The sequence below is a fragment of the Salmo trutta genome, chromosome 20 (genome assembly GCF_901001165.1).
Source record: "Salmo trutta chromosome 20, fSalTru1.1, whole genome shotgun sequence".
Lineage (NCBI taxonomy): Eukaryota > Metazoa > Chordata > Actinopteri > Salmoniformes > Salmonidae > Salmo > Salmo trutta.
Genome location: NC_042976.1, coordinates 2393315 through 2414203, shown reverse-complemented (window position 1 = coordinate 2414203; position 20889 = coordinate 2393315). Strand labels below are relative to the sequence as shown.

The window sequence follows — 20889 nt, the reverse complement described above, 5'->3', positions numbered from 1 at the left end:
ACGGTGCCTCTAGAATGACGTGATCATAGTTTGAAACAAAGCTATCCTATTTATTTTTATTTGAACTTTATTTAACTAGGCAAGTCAGTTAAGAACAAATTCTTGTTTACAATGATGGCCTACCAGGCAACAGTGGGTTAACTGCCTTGTTCAGGGGGCAGAACGACAGATTTTTTACCTTGTCAGCTCGGGGATTTGATCTTGCAACCTTTCGGTTACTAGTCCAACGCTCTAACCACTAGGCTACCTGCCTCCCCCCTCTAACCACTAGGCTACGCTGCCGCCGCTATGTTGTAGCAAACTGAATACATGTACTTTGTAGAGAAATATCAGCAAGCTAGGCTAGCTACTACTGCAGCAATACAGCTAGCTAGGTGTCCGCTTGGCTAGCTACTACTGCAACAATACAGTTAGCTAGGTGTCCGCTTGGCTAACTACTACTGCAGCAATAGAGCTAGCTAGGTGTCCGCATGGCTAGCTACTACTGCAGCAATACAGCTAGCTAGGTGTCCGCTAGGCTAGCTACTACTGCAGCAATACAGCTAGCTAGGTGTCCGCTAGGCTAGCTACTACTGCAACAAAACAGCTAGCTAGGTGTCCGCTTGGCTAGCTAGCAAGCTAGCTGCTTGGCTGAACACAGAACGTCAGCGCGCTGTTCTCTGATTGGCCAAAGGGACCCGTCTCGCCGTAAGTCTTCGGTCAAGATACGATATGGGCGGCAGGTAGCATCGTGGTTAAGAGCGTTAGAGGTCAGTAACCGAATGATCGCTGGTTCAAAACCCCGGGCCGACTAAGGTGAAAAATATTTTGACGTATCCTTGAGCAAGGCACTTAACCCTAATTGCTCCTGTAAGTCTGCTAAATTACTCAAATGTAATAATGCATTTTGGGAAATTCAGCAGCCAAACGTGAGACTTTCTAAAACTAGACCGTTCAGACGAAGCAAACTGTTGTAGAACAAACTCATTACGACCGTTGTGTCACATCTCGTCTGTTGTATCTAAACTGGGCTTTACAGAGGACATACTGACCTGTTGACCTGTTGACCTCTGTTACAGGGGACATACTGACCTGTTGACCTGTTGACCTCTGTTACAGAGGACATACTGACCTGTTGACCTGTTGACCTCTGTAACAGAGGACATACTGACCTGTTGACCTGTTGACCTCTGTTACAGAGGACATACTGACCTGTTGACCTGTTGACCTCTGTTACAGGGGACATACTGACCTGTTGACCTGTTGACCTCTGTTACAGAGGACATACTGACCTGTTGACCTGTTGACCTCTGTTACAGAGGACATACTGACCTGTTGACCTCTGTAACAGAGGACATACTGACCTGTTGACCTGTTGACCTCTGTAACAGAGGACATACTGACCTGTTGACCTGTTGACCTCTGTAACAGAGGACATACTGACCTGTTGACCTGTTGACCTCTGTAACAGAGGACATACTGACCTGTTGACCTGTTGACCTCTGTTACAGAGGACATACTGACCTGTTGACCTCTGTTACAGGGGACATACTGACCTGTTGACCTCTGCAACAGGGGACATACTGACCTGTTGACCTCTGCAACAGAGGACATACTGACCTGTTGACCTCTGCAACAGAGGACATACTGACCTGTTGACCTCTGCAACAGAGGACATACTGACCTGTTGACCTCTGCAACAGAGGACATACTGACCTGTTGACCTCTGTAACAGAGGACATACTGACCTGTTGACCTGTTGACCTCTGTAACAGAGGACATACTGACCTGTTGACCTCTGTAACAGAGGACATACTGACCTGTTGACCTCTGTAACAGAGGACATACCGACCTGTTGACCTCTGTAACAGAGGACATACCGACCTGTTGACCTCTGTAACAGAGGACATACCGACCTGTTGACCTCTGTAACAGAGGACATACCGACCTGTTGACCTCTGCAACAGAGGACATACTGACCTGTTGACCTCTGTAAAAGAGGACATACTGACCTTTTGACCTCTGTAAAAGAGGACATACTGACCTGTTGACCTCTGCAACACAGGACATACTGACCTGTTGACCTCTGCAACACAGGACATACTGACCTGTTGACCTCTGTAAAAGAGGACATACTGACCTGTTGACCGCTGTAAAAGAGGATGGGCTGGGAGCAGTCACCATCAGCCAGGAACACACTGTGGCTCTGTCCTGCTGCCAGGTCAAACACACGCAGACCCTCTGACATCTGAGGAGGAGGTCAAAACACACACACACACACACACACACACACACACACACAGAGATCAGCCAGGAGATGTCAGAGTGTGAGGGACCTGGTGGCAGGGTAAAGCCAACTCCTACGGTTGTTGACATGTCAAATATAATGCATGACGACAACCGTAGGAATTGGCTTTGCAGCAGATAACAGATCTGGGACCACCAAGCTAGACCAGCAGGCTAGACCACCAGACCAGCAGGCTAGACCACCAGGCAAGACCAGCAGGCTAGACCACCAGGCTAGACCACCAGGCTAGACCACCAGACCACCAGGCTAGACCACCAGGCTAGACCACCAGGCCACCAGGCTAGACCACCAGGCTAGACCACCAGACTAGACCACCAGGCTAGACCACCAGACCACCAGGCTAGACCACCAGGCCACCAGGCTAGACCACCAGGCCACCAGGCTAGACCACCAGGCTAGACCACCAGACCACCAGGCTAGACCACCAGGCCACCAGGCTAGACCACCAGGCTAGACCACCAGACCACCAGGCTAGACCACCAGACCACCAGGCTAGACCACCAGGCCACCAGGCTAGACCACCAGGCCACCAGGCTAGACCACCAGGCTAGACCACCAGACCACCAGGCTAGACCACCAGGCTAGACCACCAGGCTAGACCACCAGACCACCAGGCTAGACCACCAGGCTAGACCACCAGGCCACCAGGCTAGACCACCAGATCACCAGGCTAGACCACCACACCACCAGGCTAGACCACCAGACCACCAGGCTAGGCCACCAGGCTAGACCACCAGGCTAGGCCACCAGGCTAGACCACCAGGCTAGGCCACCAGGCTAGACCACCAGACCACCAGGCTAGACCACCAGGCTAGGCCACCAGGCTAGGTCACCAGGCTAGGTCACCAGGCTAGACCACCAGACCACCAGGCTAGACCACCAGACCACCAGACCACCAGGCTAGACCACCAGGCTAGACCACCAGACCACCAGGCTAGACCACCAGGCTAGACCAGCAGCACAGTATAACCATGAAAATAACTAAAAGACAAGAATATATTCACTCTACAGTAGGTAAATGTCGTTAGAGTACCTTGGCCTTTTGAGGCATGGTAGTGGGGCTGTTCATGTGTCCCAACTGGCCGGATCTGTTGCTGCCCCAGGAAAACACCTGGGGTGATAAAGCCTTGTTATATTACACACCGGTCTCTCAATTTATAGAACGCTATAATATCAGATACGAAATGCTACGTTGCTCACGTCATAACTTCTTAACAGTCTCTCCTCTAAATTCGTAGGAAGAGAGAGGCAATCAAATAAATACAATGCTAAAATGGCAATAGGATAAGGCAATAGGATAAGGCAATAGGATAAGGCAATAGGATAAGGCAATAGGATAAGGCGACAGGATAAGGCAATAGGATAAGGCAATAGGATAAGGCGACAGGATAAGGCGACAGGATAAGGCGACGGGATAAGGCAACGGGATAAGGCAAAGGGATAAGGCAAAGGGATAAGGCAAAGGGATAAGGCAATAGTATAAAGCAATAGGATAAGGCAATAGGATAAGGCAATAGGATAAGGCAATAGGCTAAGGCAATAGGCTAAGGCAACAGGATAAGGCAATAGGATAAGGCAATAGGATAAGGCGACAGGATAAGGCAATAGGCTAAGGCAATAGTATAAAGCAATAGGATAAGGCAACGGGATAAGGCAACGGGATACGGCAACAGGATAAGGCTATAGTATAAAGCAATAGGATAAGGCAATAGTATAAAGCAATAGGCTAAGGCAATAGGCTAAGGCAATAGGCTAAGGCAACAGGATAAGGCAAAGGGATAAGGCAAAGGGATAAGGCAATAGTATAAAGCAATAGGATAAGGCAATAGGATAAGGCAATAGTATAAAGCAATAGGATAAGGCAACAGGATAAGGCAATAGTATAATGCAATAGGATAAGGCAACAGGATAAGGCAATAGTATAAAGCAACAGGATAAGGCAACAGGATAAGGCAACGGGATAAGGCAACGGGATAAGGCAGCGGGATAAGGCAGCGGGATAAGGCAACGGGATAAGGCAACGGGATAAGGCAACGGGATAAGGCAACGGGATACGGCAACGGGATAAGGCAACGGGATAAGGCAACAGGATAAGGCAACAGGATAAGGCAACAGGATAAGGCAACGGGATAAGGCAACAGGATAAGGCAACAGGATAAGGCAACAGGATAAGGCAACAGGATAAGGCAACGGGATATGGCAACAGGATAAGGCAACAGGATAAGGCAACAGGATTGGGGGACTGTGAGTGTGATGATGGGGACTGTGTTTTACCTGACACTGTGCAGTAAGGGCCAGGGAGTGGTGTGTTCCTGCCGCTACCTTCACTACCTCCTCTCTGTTCAGGCTCTCGATACAAAACGGCTGGAGCCTGGGTAGCTGGTCTCCGTGGCCCAGCTGTCCCTCTTGCCCCCTGCCCCAGCTCCACACCTCTGTGTTCAGGGAGGGCAGAGACTCCACTACTTCCTCCTTCCTGGGCACATTGGGCCTGGAGCGAGCGGTCCTCCTGCCGGGTAGCTCAGGGGATGCTGGAAGGAAAAAAAACAAAAGGCGTCAAAATGCTATTGACATATGAATGGCATACCGTATAATGAGTAACATTAAATGAGTTAGAATTGAGTTATAGAGAGAAGGGATGCTGGAAAACCTAGCTTCGGGCATACAGCGTAGTTGATAGAGCTATTTCAACACGTTTCGAATCTCAAGGGTCTTTCCTGGATAAATAAAGGAGGAGAGGAGGTGGCGACCACACCTACCATGAGAGAGGAGGTGGCGACCACACCTACCATGAGAGAGGAGGTGGCGACCACACCTACCATGAGAGAGGAGGTGGCGACCACACCTACCATGAGAGAGGAGAGGTGGCGACCACACCTACCATGAGAGAGGAGGTGGCGACCACACCTACCATGAGAGAGGAGAGATAGCGACCACACCTACCATGAGAGAGGAGAGATAGCGACCACACCTACCATGAGAGAGGAGAGATAGCGACCACACCTACCATGAGAGAGGAGGTGGCGACCACACCTACCATGAGAGAGGAGAGGTGGCGACCACACCTACCATGAGAGAGGAGAGGTGGCGACCACACCTACCATGAGAGAGGAGAGGTGGCGACCACACCTACCATGAGAGAGGAGAGGTGGCGACCACACCTACCATGAGAGAGGAGAGGTGGCGACCACACCTACCATGAGAGAGGAGGTGGCGACCACACCTACCATGAGAGAGGATAGATAGCGACCACACCTACCATGAGAGAGGAGAGATAGCGACCACACCTACCATGAGAGAGGAGAGATAGCGACCACACCTACCATGAGAGAGGAGGTGGCGACCACACCTACCATGAGAGAAGAGGTGGCGACCACACCTACCATGAGAGAGGAGGTGGCGACCACACCTACCATGAGAGAGGAGGTGGCGACCACACCTACCATGAGAGAGGAGAGGTAGCGACCACACCTACCATGAGAGAGGATAGGACGTGGCGACCACACCTACCATGAGAGAGGAGAGGAGGTGGCGACCACACCTACCATGAGAGAGGAGAGGAGGTGGCGACCACACCTACCATGAGAGAGGAGAGGAGGTGGCGACCACACCTACCATGAGAGAGGAGAGGAGGTGGCGACCACACCTACCATGAGAGAGGAGAGGAGGTGGCGACCACACCTACCATGAGAGAGGAGAGGAGGTGGCGACCACACCTACCATGAGAGAGGAGAGGAGGTGGCGACCACACCTACCATGAGAGGAGAGGAGGTGGCGATCCCACCTACCATGAGAGAGGTGGCGACCACATCTACCATGAGAGAGGAGGTGGCGACCACACCTACCATGAGAGAGGAGAGGAGGTGGCGACCACACCTACCATGAGAGAGGAGAGGAGGTAGCGACCACACCTACCATGAGAGAGGAAGTGGCGACCACACCTACCATGAGAGAGGAGAGGCGGTGGTGACCACACCTACCATGAGAGAGGAGTAGGCGACTACACCTACCATGAGAGAGGAGGTGGCGACTACACCTACCATGAGAGAGGAGAGGAGGTGGCGACCAGACCTACCATGAGAGAGGAGGTGGCGACCACACCTACCATGAGAGAGGAGGTGGCGACCACACCTACCATGAGAGGAGAGGAGGTGGTGACTACACCTACCATGAGAGAGGAGATGAGGTGGTGACCACACCTACCATGAGAGAGGAGAGGAGGTGGCGACCACACCTACCATGAGAGAGGTGGCGACCACAGAGGAGGTGGGGACCACACCTACCATGAGAGAGGAGAGGAGGTGGTGACCACACCTACCATGAGAGAGGAGAGGAGGTGGCGACCACACCTACCATGAGAGAGGAGGTGGCGACCACACCTACCATGAGAGAGGAGAGGTGGCGACCACACCTACCATGAGAGAGGAGAGGAGTTAGCGACCACACCTACCATGAGAGAGGAGGTGGCGACCACACCTACCATGAGAGAGGAGAGGCGGTGGTGACCACACCTACCATGAGAGAGGAGAGGCGGTGGTGACCACACCTACCATGAGAGAGGAGGTGGCGACTACACCTACCATGAGAGAGGAGAGGTGACCACACCTACCATGAGAGAGGAGAGGAGGTGGCGACCAGACCTACCATGAGAGAGGCGGTGGCGACCACACCTACCATGAGAGAGGAGGTGGCGACCACACCTACCATGAGAGGAGAGGAGGTGGTGACCACACCTACCATGAGAGAGGAGAGGAGGTGGTGACCACACCTACCATGAGAGAGGAGAGGAGGTGGTGACCACACCTACCATGAGAGAGGAGAGGAGGTGGCGACCACACCTACCATGAGAGAGGTGGCGACCACACCTACCATGAGAGAGGAGAGGAGGTGGTGACCACACCTACCATGAGAGAGGAGGTGGCGACCACACCTACCATGAGAGAGGAGAGGAGGTGGCGACCACACCTACCATGAGAGAGGAGAGGAGGTGGCAACCACACCTACCATGAGAGAGGAGAGAAGGTGGCGACCACACCTACCATGAGAGAGGAGAGGAGGTGGCGACCACACCTACCATGAGAGAGGAGGTGGCGACCACACCTACCATGAGAGAGGAGGTGGCGACCACACCTACCATGAGAGAGGTGGCGACCATACCTACCATGAGAGAGGAGAGGAGGTGGCGACCACACCTACCATGAGAGAGGAGGTGGCGACCACACCTACCATGAGAGAGGAGAGGAGGTGGTGACCACACCTACCATGAGAGAGGAGAGGAGGTAGCGACCACACCTACCATGAGAGAGGAGAGGAGGTAGCGACCACACCTACCATGAGACAGGAGGTGGCGACCACACCTACCATGAGAGAGGAGAGGTGGTGACTACACCTACCATGAGAGAGGAGAGGAGGTGGCGACCACACCTACCATGAGAGAGGAGAGGAGGTGGTGACCACACCTACCATGAGAGAGGAGTAGGCGACTACACCTACCATGAGAGAGGAGGTGGCGACTACACCTACCATGAGAGAGGAGAGGAGGTGGCGACCACACCTACCATGAGAGAGGAGAGGAGGTAGCGACCACACCTACCATGAGAGAGGAGGTGGCGACCACACCTACCATGAGAGAGGAAGGGGGGGTGACCACACCTACCATGAGAGAGGAGAGGAGGTGGCGACCACACCTACCATGAGAGAGGTGGCGACCACACCTACCATGAGAGAGGAGAGGAGGTGGTGACCACACCTACCATGAGAGAGGAGGTGGCGACCACACCTACCATGAGAGAGGAGAGGAGGTGGTGACCACACCTACCATGAGTGAGGAGAGGAGGTAGCGACCACACCTACCATGAGAGAGGAGAGGAGGTAGCGACCACACCTACCATGAGACAGGAGGTGGCGACCACACCTACCATGAGAGAGGAGAGGTGGTGACCACACCTACCATGAGAGAGGAGAGGAGGTGGCGACCACACCTACCATGAGAGAGGAGAGGAGGTGGCGACCACACTTACCATGAGAGAGGAGAGGAGGTAGCGACCACACCTACCATGAGAGAGGAGGTGGCGACCACACCTACCATGAGAGAGGAAGGGGGGGTGACCACACCTACCATGAGAGAGGAGAGCAGGTGGCGACCACACCTACCATGAGAGAGATGGCGACCACACCTACCATGAGAGAGGAGAGGAGGTGGTGACCACACCTACCATGAGAGAGGAGGTGGCGACCACACCTACCATGAGAGAGGAGAGGAGGTGGTGACCACACCTACCATGAGAGAGGAGAGGAGGTGGCGACCACACCTACCATGAGAGAGGAGGTAGCGACCACACCTACCATGAGAGAGGAGAGGTGGTAGCGACCACACCTACCATGAGAGAGGAGGTGGCGACCACACCTACCATGAGAGAGGAGAGGAGGTGGCGACCACACCTACCATGAGAGAGGAGAGGAGGTGGCGACCACACCTACCATGAGAGAGGAGAGGAGGTGGCGACCACACCTACCATGAGAGAGGAGAGGAGGTGGCGACCACACCTACCATGAGAGAGGAGAGGAGGTGGCGACCACACCTACCATGAGAGAGGAGAGGAGGTGGCGACCACACCTACCATGACAGAGGAGAGGAGGTGGCGACCACACCTACCATGAGAGAGGAGGTGGCGACCACACCTACCATGAGAGAGGAGGTGGCGACCACACCTACCATGAGAGAGGAGGTGGCGACCACACCTACCATGAGAGAGGTGGCGACCATACCTACCATGAGAGAGGAGAGGAGGTGGCGACCACACCTACCATGAGAGAGGAGGTGGCGACCACACCTACCATGAGAGAGGAGAGGAGGTGGTGACCACACCTACCATGAGAGAGGAGAGGAGGTGGCGACCACACCTACCATGAGAGAGGAGAGGAGGTAGCGACCACACCTACCATGAGAGAGGAGAGGCGGTGGCGACCACACCTACCATGAGAGAGGTGGCGACCACAGAGGAGGTGGGGACCACACCTACCATGAGAGAGGAGAGGAGGTGGTGACCACACCTACCATGAGAGAGGAGAGGAGGTGGCGACCACACCTACCATGAGAGAGGAGGTGGCGACCACACCTACCATGAGAGAGGAGAGGTGGCGACCACACCTACCATGAGAGAGGAGAGGAGTTAGCGACCACACCTACCATGAGAGAGGAGGTGGCGACCACACCTACCATGAGAGAGGAGAGGCGGTGGTGACCACACCTACCATGAGAGAGGAGAGGCGGTGGTGACCACACCTACCATGAGAGAGGAGGTGGCGACTACACCTACCATGAGAGAGGAGAGGTGACCACACCTACCATGAGAGAGGAGAGGAGGTGGCGACCAGACCTACCATGAGAGAGGCGGTGGCGACCACACCTACCATGAGAGAGGAGGTGGCGACCACACCTACCATGAGAGGAGAGGAGGTGGTGACCACACCTACCATGAGAGAGGAGAGGAGGTGGTGACCACACCTACCATGAGAGAGGAGAGGAGGTGGCGACCACACCTACCATGAGAGAGGTGGCGACCACACCTACCATGAGAGAGGAGAGGAGGTGGTGACCACACCTACCATGAGAGAGGAGGTGGCGACCACACCTACCATGAGAGAGGAGAGGAGGTGGCGACCACACCTACCATGAGAGAGGAGAGGAGGTGGCAACCACACCTACCATGAGAGAGGAGAGAAGGTGGCGACCACACCTACCATGAGAGAGGAGAGGAGGTGGCGACCACACCTACCATGAGAGAGGAGGTGGCGACCACACCTACCATGAGAGAGGAGGTGGCGACCACACCTACCATGAGAGAGGTGGCGACCATACCTACCATGAGAGAGGAGAGGAGGTGGCGACCACACCTACCATGAGAGAGGAGGTGGCGACCACACCTACCATGAGAGAGGAGAGGAGGTGGTGACCACACCTACCATGAGAGAGGAGAGGAGGTAGCGACCACACCTACCATGAGAGAGGAGAGGAGGTAGCGACCACACCTACCATGAGACAGGAGGTGGCGACCACACCTACCATGAGAGAGGAGAGGTGGTGACTACACCTACCATGAGAGAGGAGAGGAGGTGGCGACCACACCTACCATGAGAGAGGAGAGGAGGTGGTGACCACACCTACCATGAGAGAGGAGTAGGCGACTACACCTACCATGAGAGAGGAGGTGGCGACTACACCTACCATGAGAGAGGAGAGGAGGTGGCGACCACACCTACCATGAGAGAGGAGAGGAGGTAGCGACCACACCTACCATGAGAGAGGAGGTGGCGACCACACCTACCATGAGAGAGGAAGGGGGGGTGACCACACCTACCATGAGAGAGGAGAGGAGGTGGCGACCACACCTACCATGAGAGAGGTGGCGACCACACCTACCATGAGAGAGGAGAGGAGGTGGTGACCACACCTACCATGAGAGAGGAGGTGGCGACCACACCTACCATGAGAGAGGAGAGGAGGTGGTGACCACACCTACCATGAGTGAGGAGAGGAGGTAGCGACCACACCTACCATGAGAGAGGAGAGGAGGTAGCGACCACACCTACCATGAGACAGGAGGTGGCGACCACACCTACCATGAGAGAGGAGAGGTGGTGACCACACCTACCATGAGAGAGGAGAGGAGGTGGCGACCACACCTACCATGAGAGAGGAGAGGAGGTGGCGACCACACTTACCATGAGAGAGGAGAGGAGGTAGCGACCACACCTACCATGAGAGAGGAGGTGGCGACCACACCTACCATGAGAGAGGAAGGGGGGGTGACCACACCTACCATGAGAGAGGAGAGCAGGTGGCGACCACACCTACCATGAGAGAGATGGCGACCACACCTACCATGAGAGAGGAGAGGAGGTGGTGACCACACCTACCATGAGAGAGGAGGTGGCGACCACACCTACCATGAGAGAGGAGAGGAGGTGGTGACCACACCTACCATGAGAGAGGAGAAGAGGTGGCGACCACACCTACCATGAGAGAGGAGGTAGCGACCACACCTACCATGAGAGAGGAGAGGTGGTAGCGACCACACCTACCATGAGAGAGGAGGTGGCGACCACACCTACCATGAGAGAGGAGAGGAGGTGGCGACCACACCTACCATGAGAGAGGAGAGGAGGTGGCGACCACACCTACCATGAGAGAGGAGAGGAGGTGGCGACCACACCTACCATGAGAGAGGAGAGGAGGTGGCGACCACACCTACCATGAGAGAGGAGAGGAGGTGGCGACCACACCTACCATGAGAGAGGAGAGGAGGTGGCGACCACACCTACCATGAGAGAGGAGGTGGCGACCACACCTACCATGAGAGAGGAGGTGGCGACCACACCTACCATGAGAGAGGAGGTGGCGACCACACCTACCATGAGAGAGGTGGCGACCATACCTACCATGAGAGAGGAGAGGAGGTGGCGACCACACCTACCATGAGAGAGGAGGTGGCGACCACACCTACCATGAGAGAGGAGAGGAGGTGGTGACCACACCTACCATGAGAGAGGAGAGGAGGTGGCGACCACACCTACCATGAGAGAGGAGAGGAGGTAGCGACCACACCTACCATGAGAGAGGAGAGGAGGTGGCGACCACACCTACCATGAGAGAGGAGAGGCAAGGGCTGATTTCAAGGTTTTACTGCTAACCTACAAAGCATTACATGGGCTTGCTCCTACCTATCTTTCCAATTTGGTCCTGCCGTACATACCTACACGTACGCTACGGTCACAAGACGCGGGCCTCCTAATTGTCCCTAGAATTTCTAAGCAAACAGCTGGAGGCAGGGCTTTCTCCTATAGAGCTCCATTTTTATGGAATGGTCTGCCTACCCATGTGAGAGACGCAGACTCAGTCTCAACCTTTAAGTCTTTACTGAAGACTCATCTCTTCAGTAGGTCCTATGATTAGAGGAGAGGAGGTGGTGACCACACCTACCATGAGAGAGGAGAGGAGGTGGCGACCACACCTACCATGAGAGAGGAGAGGAGGTGGCGACCACACCTACCATGAGAGAGGAGAGGAGGTGGCGACCACACCTACCATGAGAGAGGAGGTGGCGACCACACCTACCATGAGAGAGGAGAGGAGGTGGCGACCACTCCTACCATGAGAGAGGAGAGGAGGTGGCGACCACTCCTACCATGAGAGAGGAGAGGAGGTGGCGACCACACCTACCATGAGAGAGGAGAGGAGGTAGCGAGTGTCGTCTATTCCTCTCCGTGATCTCCTCTAGCAGGATATCAGTCAGACTGGAGCATTTCTTCCCTTGAAAGGAGTCCTCCTCCGTACAGAGACGCACTTCCTGGTTGGTCTTCCTGTATGCCATGACAGGCCCAGACCGAGCCTCGCACAGCCCTGCGGCTGGGACACAGAGGCTGCTGGTGGAGGGTGAGGCCGAGGCAGCAGCAGCAAAACGGCCCGTTAACGCTAAGGTATGTTTCATGACTAAGGCACCCGTGTAGTTCTCCGGTAGAGAACATGATAGGCTGGATTCCACGGTGGTGTCGTCTGTAGGTTGTGGAGGAAGACGTGACGTCAAGGTAGAAGGCTGGTCTTGATCAGGTAGGTCACAGTTTAGGTACTGTCCTGGGACATGACTTACCAAGGTGAGTAGATCTCCTGAGCTATGATTGGCTAAGGTGAGCGAATCCCCTGCTGTCTGATTGGCTAAGGTGAGCGAATCCCCTGTTGTCTGATTGGCTAAGGTGATTGGATTCCCTGTGATGTCATTGTCGTTCTGTTCAGACGGGCTCAGGACGCGATCAGACGTTCCCTCTGGGTATTCCTTCGGTTCCTTCTCAGCGGTCGAAGATGTTGTTTTCCTCCTCCTTGCCTGTGTTAGAGTCGAGTTGCTGTCCGTCTCTGTCAGAGTCCCAGGGCCTTGTCTTTCAGTGTCAGAGGTACCAGTATCCTGTTGGTTAGCTTGTTCTTTGGAGCTAAACTCTCTGAGAGAGCTGTCTGTGTCGCCACAAAATAGGTGTTCTGGACCTATAATGGGGTCTGGGTCAAGGCCCAGATCAGGGCTGACTGCCTGAGAGAGTGGGCAGGCTGAGGCTCTGTGTCTCTGGGCTAGAGAGGCCTGTCTAGACGGGGAGGCATGTCTGGCTGGGGAGGCCTGTCTGGCAGGGGAAGCCTGTCTGGATCTCGAGCAGCTTCCTGGTTTGCTATCAGCCAACTCAATCCCTAGTGGGCAATAGTGGCTGTCGTTGATAATAACACGGTCCTCTTTATCCACCACAGAGAAGAGCAGCTGGTTGCACTGGTCACACTTTTCAGTAGCTGTCAGCCGGGTGAACTGAGAGTCTTGTCCAGGGAAGTGTCGTACCACGGCCAGACTGTGGTATCCTCCACACGCCACCTGGACCACGATGGAAACAAGTCAGTATGTATTGTTGAAATGACTGAGATGTATTGTTGAAATGACCGAGATGTATTGTTGAAATGTATTGTTGAAATGACTGAGGTCTATTGTTGAAATGACCAAGATGTATTGTTGAAATGACCAAGGTGTATTGTTGAAATGTATTGTTGAAATGACTGAGATGTATTGTTGAAATGACAGATGTATTGTTGAAATGACCGAGGTGTATTGTTGAAATGTATTGTTGAAATGACTGAGATGTATTGTTGAAATGACAGATGTATTGTTGAAATGACAGATGTATTGTTGAAATGTATTGTTGAAATGACAGATGTATTGTTGAAATGACAGATGTATTGTTGAAATGTATTGTTGAAATGACAGATGTATTGTTGAAATGTATTGTTGAAATGACAGATGTATTGTTGAAATGACTGAGGTGTATTGTTGAAATGACTGAGGTGTATTGTTGAAATGACTGAGGTGTATTGTTGAAATGACTGAGATGTATTGTTGAAATGACTGAGATGTATTGTTGAAATGTATTGTTGAAATGACCGAGGTGTATTGTTGAAATGACTGAGATGTATTGTTGAAATGACTGAGATGTATTGTTGAAATGTATTGTTGAAATGACCGAGGTGTATTGTTGAAATGACTCAGATGTATTGTTGAAATGACTGAAATGTATTGTTGAAATGACTGAGGTCTATTGTTGAAATGACTGAGATGTATTGTTGAAATGACTGAGATGTATTGTTGAAATGACTGAGATGTATTGTTGAAATGTATTGTTGAAATGACTGAGGTGTATTGTTGAAATGTATTGTTGAAATGACAGGTGTATTGTTGAAATGTATTGTTGAAATGACTGAGGTGTATTGTTGAAATGTATTGTTGAAATGACCTGAGATGTATTGTTGAAATGACCTGATATGTATTGTTGAAATGTATTGTTGAAATGACCGAGGTGTATTGTTGAAATGACTCAGATGTATTGTTGAAATGACCGAAATGTATTGTTGAAATGACTGAGGTCTATTGTTGAAATGACTGAGATGTATTGTTGAAATGACCGAGATGTATTGTTGAAATGACCGAGATGTATTGTTGAAATGACCGAAATGTATTGTTGAAATGACTGAGGTCTATTGTTGAAATGACTGAGATGTATTGTTGAAATGACTGCGATGTATTGTTGAAATGTATTGTTGAAATGACTGAGGTGTATTGTTGAAATGTATTGTTGAAATGACTGAGATGTATTGTTGAAATGTATTGTTGAAATGACTGAGGTGTATTGTTGAAATGTATTGTTGAAATGACTGAGGTGTATTGTTGAAATGTATTGTTGAAATGACCTGAGATGTATTGTTGAAATGACCGAGATGTATTGTTGAAATGACCGAAATGTATTGTTGAAATGACTGAGATGTATTGTTGAAATGACTGAGGTGTATTGTTGAAATGACTGAGGTGTATTGTTGAAATGACTGAGGTGTATTGTTGAAATGACTGAGATGTATTGTTGAAATGACTGAGATGTATTGTTGAAATGTATTGTTGAAATGACCGAGGTGTATTGTTGAAATGACTGAGATGTATTGTTGAAATGACTGAGATGTATTGTTGAAATGTATTGTTGAAATGACCGAGGTGTATTGTTGAAATGACTCAGATGTATTGTTGAAATGACTGAAATGTATTGTTGAAATGACTGAGGTCTATTGTTGAAATGACTGAGATGTATTGTTGAAATGACTGAGATGTATTGTTGAAATGTATTGTTGAAATGACTGAGGTGTATTGTTGAAATGTATTGTTGAAATGACAGGTGTATTGTTGAAATGTATTGTTGAAATGACTGAGGTGTATTGTTGAAATGTATTGTTGAAATGACCTGAGATGTATTGTTGAAATGACCTGATATGTATTGTTGAAATGTATTGTTGAAATGACCGAGGTGTATTGTTGAAATGACTCAGATGTATTGTTGAAATGACCGAAATGTATTGTTGAAATGACTGAGGTCTATTGTTGAAATGACTGAGATGTATTGTTGAAATGACCGAGATGTATTGTTGAAATGACCGAGATGTATTGTTGAAATGACCGAAATGTATTGTTGAAATGACTGAGGTCTATTGTTGAAATGACTGAGATGTATTGTTGAAATGACTGCGATGTATTGTTGAAATGTATTGTTGAAATGACTGAGGTGTATTGTTGAAATGTATTGTTGAAATGACTGAGATGTATTGTTGAAATGTATTGTTGAAATGACTGAGGTGTATTGTTGAAATGTATTGTTGAAATGACTGAGGTGTATTGTTGAAATGTATTGTTGAAATGACCTGAGATGTATTGTTGAAATGACCGAGATGTATTGTTGAAATGACCGAAATGTATTGTTGAAATGACTGAGATGTATTGTTGAAATGACTGAGATGTATTGTTGAAATGACTGAGATGTATTGTTGAAATGTATTGTTGAAATGACTGAGGTGTATTGTTGAAATGTATTGTTGAAATGACTGAGATGTATTGTTGAAATGACCTGAAATGTATTGTTGAAATGACTGAGATGTATTGTTGAAATGACTGAGGTGTATTGTTGAAATGTATTGTTGAAATGACTGAGATGTATTGTTGAAATGACCTGAAATGTATTGTTGAAATGACTGAGATGTATTGTTGAAATGACTGAGATGTATTGTTGAAATGTATTGTTGAAATGACTGAGGTGTATTGTTGAAATGTATTGTTGAAATGACTGAGGTGTATTGTTGTAATGACTGAGATGTATTGTTGAAATGACTGAGATGTATTGTTGAAATGTGTTGTTGAAATGACTGAGGTGTATTGTTGAAATGACTGAGATGTATTGTTGAAATGACTGAGATGTATTGTTGAAATGTATTGTTGAAATGACTGAGGTGTATTGTTGAAATGTATTGTTGAAATGACTGAGGTGTATTGTTGTAATGACCGAGATGTATTGTTGAAATGTATTGTTGAAATGACCTGAGATGTATTATTGAAATGTATTGTTGTAATGACCGAGATGTATTGTTGAAATGACCTGAGATGTATTGTTGAAATGACCGAGGTGTATTGTTGAAATGACTGAGGTGTATTGTTGAAATGACCGAAATGTATTGTTGAAATGACCGAGATGTATTGTTGAAATGACCTGAGATATTGTTGAAATGACCGAGGTGTATTGTTGAAATGACTGAGGTGTATTGTTGAAATGACTGAGATGTATTGTTGAAATGACCGAGATGTATTGTTGAAATGACTGAGATGTATTGTTGAAATGACCGAAATGTATTGTTGAAATGACCGAGGTGTATTGTTGAAATGACCTGAGGTTAACTCTAGATGAACGTCTAATAAGAAGCACTCACTCACCTGAACTACGTGCCTCCCAGCCAGGTGCTCCACTTTCTGGGGTCTCCACACAGGGAACACACTGTTGACCAGGCCCAGCTGGCAGCCGCTGCCCCAGGCCCACACCTCGTGCTGGGCAGACAGAGCCAGAGTATGCTGCTCCCCACAGGTTACCTCCAGGATCCTGATGATCTGTTGGGAGGTACAGTATCACAATTACCAAGTCTGTTTACGCGCACCAGGGATTTGACCTGGTGAAGTGGTGCTGTCATCGTCTAACAATATATATATTTTTTTGTTTTAAAAACGGGGTTGTTTGGATTCTGGATGCTGATTGGTTGATAACAGGGATTTATAGCACCAGAATCCCCAACATTCTCCTGGTAAAGCATGTTAACGATTCCATTACATTTATCAACGAGCAGCCACTGTCCTTCAGCCCAGCCAGTCAATTTATAAACTTCATCTCCCCCCTGGAAAAAGTATCCCAGATATTATTTCCCCATGCTACTAGGCTAGAATTTGGCTCCGACCAGTGAAACAATATTGCAGTATGTTTGGTGATCTCCACTGTCCCATGCATATAAATGTGACAAGACAAGACAGCTTCTCTGATCCAGACCAATTCATTTATTAGGATCATTATAAATGGATATATTCAACGAAAGTAAAAACAAAACTAAAGTGCACTTCGTTTGCTGTCCTTTCAGCTGCTTGACGTGATTGTGTATTAGCTTTCGTTGGCTAGCTAGCTAAGGAGAAGTAGCTAGCCTGCATTGCTACATGCCAATGTTTTGTTTAGCATAGCAAACATTGCAAATAGAATGGATAGAATGAACGACCAGCCAAACTATTTTGTATGGTGGAAGGGTTAAATAAAACAAATGTACTTTATTAAAATACCGTTTTTTAATGAAAACATGTCGTTAATCTATTTTTAATATGTTGGCAACCGTTTTATAAAAGCAATTAGGCACTCAAACCCAGGAGTTATTGAGGCTTCGCCTCAGGCCTAACAACAGCACTTAGACAGGAGTTATTCACACCACAATCCCGGGTTCTCATGCCTTATTGCTTCACCAGAGTAGACAGACAGAATATCGGGATGGGCGGCAGGTAGAGCCTAGTGGTTAGAGGAGGCAGGTAGCCTAGTGGTTAGAGGAGGCAGGTAGCCTAGTGGTTAGAGGAGGCAGGTAGCCTAGTGGTTAGAGGAGGCAGGTAGCCTAGTGGTTAGAGGAGGAGGCAGGTAGCCTAGTGGTTAGAGGAGGCAGGTAGCCTAGTGGTTAGAGGTGGCAGGTAGCCTAGTGGTTAGAGGGGCAGGTAGCCTAGTGGTTAGAGGAGGCAGGTAGCCTAGTGGTTAGAGGAGGCAGGTAGCCTAGTGGTTAGAGGAGGCAGGTAGCCTAGTGGTTAGAGGAGGCAGGTAGCCTAGTGGTTAGAGGAGGCAGGTAGCCTAGTGGTTAGAGGAGGCAGGTAGCCTAGTGGTTAGAGGTGGCAGGTAGCCTAGTGGTTAGAGGGGCAGGTAGCCTAGTGGTTAGAGGAGGCAGGTAGCCTAGTGGTTAGAGGAGGCAGGTAGCCTAGTGGTTAGAGGAGGCAGGTAGCCTAGTGGTTAGAGGAGGCAGGTAGCCTAGTGGTTAGAGGAGGCAGGTAGCCTAGTGGTTAGAGGAGGCAGGTAGCCTAGTGGTTAGAGGAGGCAGGTAGCCTAGTGGTTAGAGGAGGCAGGTAGCCTAGTGGTTAGAGGAGGCAGGTAGCCTAGTGGTTAGAGGAGGCAGGTAGCCTAGTGGTTAGAGGAGGCAGGTAGCCTAGTGGTTAGAGGAGGCAGGTAGCCTAGTGGTTAGAGGAGGCAGGTAGCCTAGTGGTTAGAGGAGGCAGGTAGCCTAGTGGTTAGAGGAGGCAGGTAGCCTCGTGGTTAGAGGCGGCAGGTAGCCTCGTGGTTAGAGGAGGCAGGTAGCCTAGTGGTTAGAGGAGGCAGGTAGCCTAGTGGTTAGAGGAGGCAGGTAGCCTAGTGGTTAGAGGAGGCACGTAGCCTAGTGGTTAGAGGAGGCAGGTAGCCTAGTGGTTAGAGGAGGCAGGTAGCCTAGTGGTTAGAGGAGGCAGGTAGCCTAGTGGTTAGAGGGGAGAAGCAGGTAGCCTAGTGGTTAGAGGGGGGAGGCAGGTAGCCTAGTGGTTAGAGGGGGGAGGCAGGTAGCCTAGTGGTTAGAGGGGGGAGGTAGCCTAGTGGTTAGAGGAGGCGGGTAGCCTAGTGGTTAGAGGAAGCGGGTAGCCTAGTGGTTAGAGGAGGCGGGTAGCCTAGTGGTTAGAGGAGGCGGGTAGCCTAGTGGTTAGAGGAGGCGGGTAGCCTAGTGGTTAGAGGAGGCGGGTAGCCTAGTGGTTAGAGGAGGCGGGTAGCCTAGTGGTTAGAGGAGGCGGGTAGCCTAGTGGTTAGAGGAGGCAGGTAGCCTAGTGGTTAGAGGAGGCAGGTAGGTAGCCTAGTGGTTAGAGGAGGCAGGTAGGTAGCCTAGTGGTTAGAGGAAGCGGGTAGCCTAGTTGTTAGAGGAGGCGGGTAGCCTAGTGGTTAGAGGAGGCGGGTAGCCTAGTGGTTAGAGGAGGCGGGTAGCCTAGTGGTTAGAGGAGGCGGGTAGCCTAGTGGTTAGAGGAGGCGGGTAGCCTAGTGGTTAGAGGAGGCAGGTAGCCTAGTGGTTAGAGAGTTGGCCCAGTAACCGAAAGGTTGCTAGATCGAATCCCCGAGATGACAAGGTAAAAATCTGTCGTTCTGCCCCTGAACAAGGCAGTTAACCCACTGTTCCTAGGATGTCATTGTAAATAAGAATTTGTTCTAAACTGACCTGCCTAGATAAATAAAGGTTAATTATATATAAAAATATGGAAACACATTACTGGTGGGAATATGCACGTATTATTATTATGCAGATTTTAAAATATTCATGTGAAAATCGGTCACCAATTGGATGGAAACAGCTATTGTCATTGTTTTATCTGTTGTTTTCAAAGATGTCTGAATTGTTTTCTATAATCTTGGATTTAGTTTTGTTTTCGTGATGAAAATAAGAATATAAAACAGATACCTGCGGAGGGACCGTCTCAGAATCCACCATACCGACGAGGCTAGGATCTGGGACCAGGCCTCTCTCTGACAGACCACACTGCCCCGAGGAGTTCTCACCCCACATGTACACAGCTCCTTCCTGTGTGACGGCGCCGCAGTGGAATGAGCCTGCAGCTACAGACGAAACACATTGACCAGAGAGGACAGACTCAAGGAGAGGGTAAGTAGGTGGGACCCTCAAGCCCTGCCTCCACGTCAGGTCGCCGAAGCTGTACACCAGCCCACCTGGAGATAAATAGGATGGTGAAGAGAAAAGGTATACAGTGATCTCCATCAGGTTATCACATACGGTATAAATTACACATTTTCAAGTATATTTGTTATGTGTAACGGATGAAATACTCACTATTCAAATCTAATCTATACGCTACACAAGGACGCTTAGTCATTGTTTTAACTCATTAGAAGTGTATATTTTAATACATTCCAAATAACGTTAAAAAAAGAATTATACATTTAAAGGTCGTAGAAAGTTTATCTTATTAGAATCCAAAGAGAAGTCTCACCTTCAGCCAGGAGGATACCATGGCTGATGCCAAGGGCAGCCTGGAGGACTGGCCGGGACAGAAGCACCCGTTCTGGGGTAACACTACTGCAGTAGCCTCTCCATAAGTGGAGCAGGCCTCGTTCTCTGGAGCTCTCCTCCTTCACTGGGCTGAAGGAGATGACAGACAGACAGACAGACAGACAGACAGACAGAC

The 20889-nt window shown here is 50.0% G+C and overlaps 1 protein-coding gene across 3 annotated transcripts in view; it reads right to left on the bottom strand.

Moving 5' to 3' along the window:
* Positions 1-20889, bottom strand: part of als2a (alsin Rho guanine nucleotide exchange factor ALS2 a) — a 102679-nt gene that overhangs the window by 80874 nt on the left and 916 nt on the right. For 2 of the 3 annotated variants that reach the window (XM_029702012.1, XM_029702013.1), the window contains exons 3-9: positions 20695-20843; positions 20148-20413; positions 17107-17277; positions 12507-13689; positions 4562-4815; positions 3321-3398; positions 2120-2227 (exon numbers count right to left, since the gene is read on the bottom strand). In XM_029702012.1, coding sequence (XP_029557872.1) covers positions 2120-2227; positions 3321-3398; positions 4562-4815; positions 12507-13689; positions 17107-17277; positions 20148-20413; positions 20695-20843 — 2209 coding nt within the window. The remainder of the gene's footprint in view (positions 1-2119; positions 2228-3320; positions 3399-4561; positions 4816-12506; positions 13690-17106; positions 17278-20147; positions 20414-20694; positions 20844-20889) is intronic. The other variant, XM_029702014.1, reaches the window with a different exon arrangement.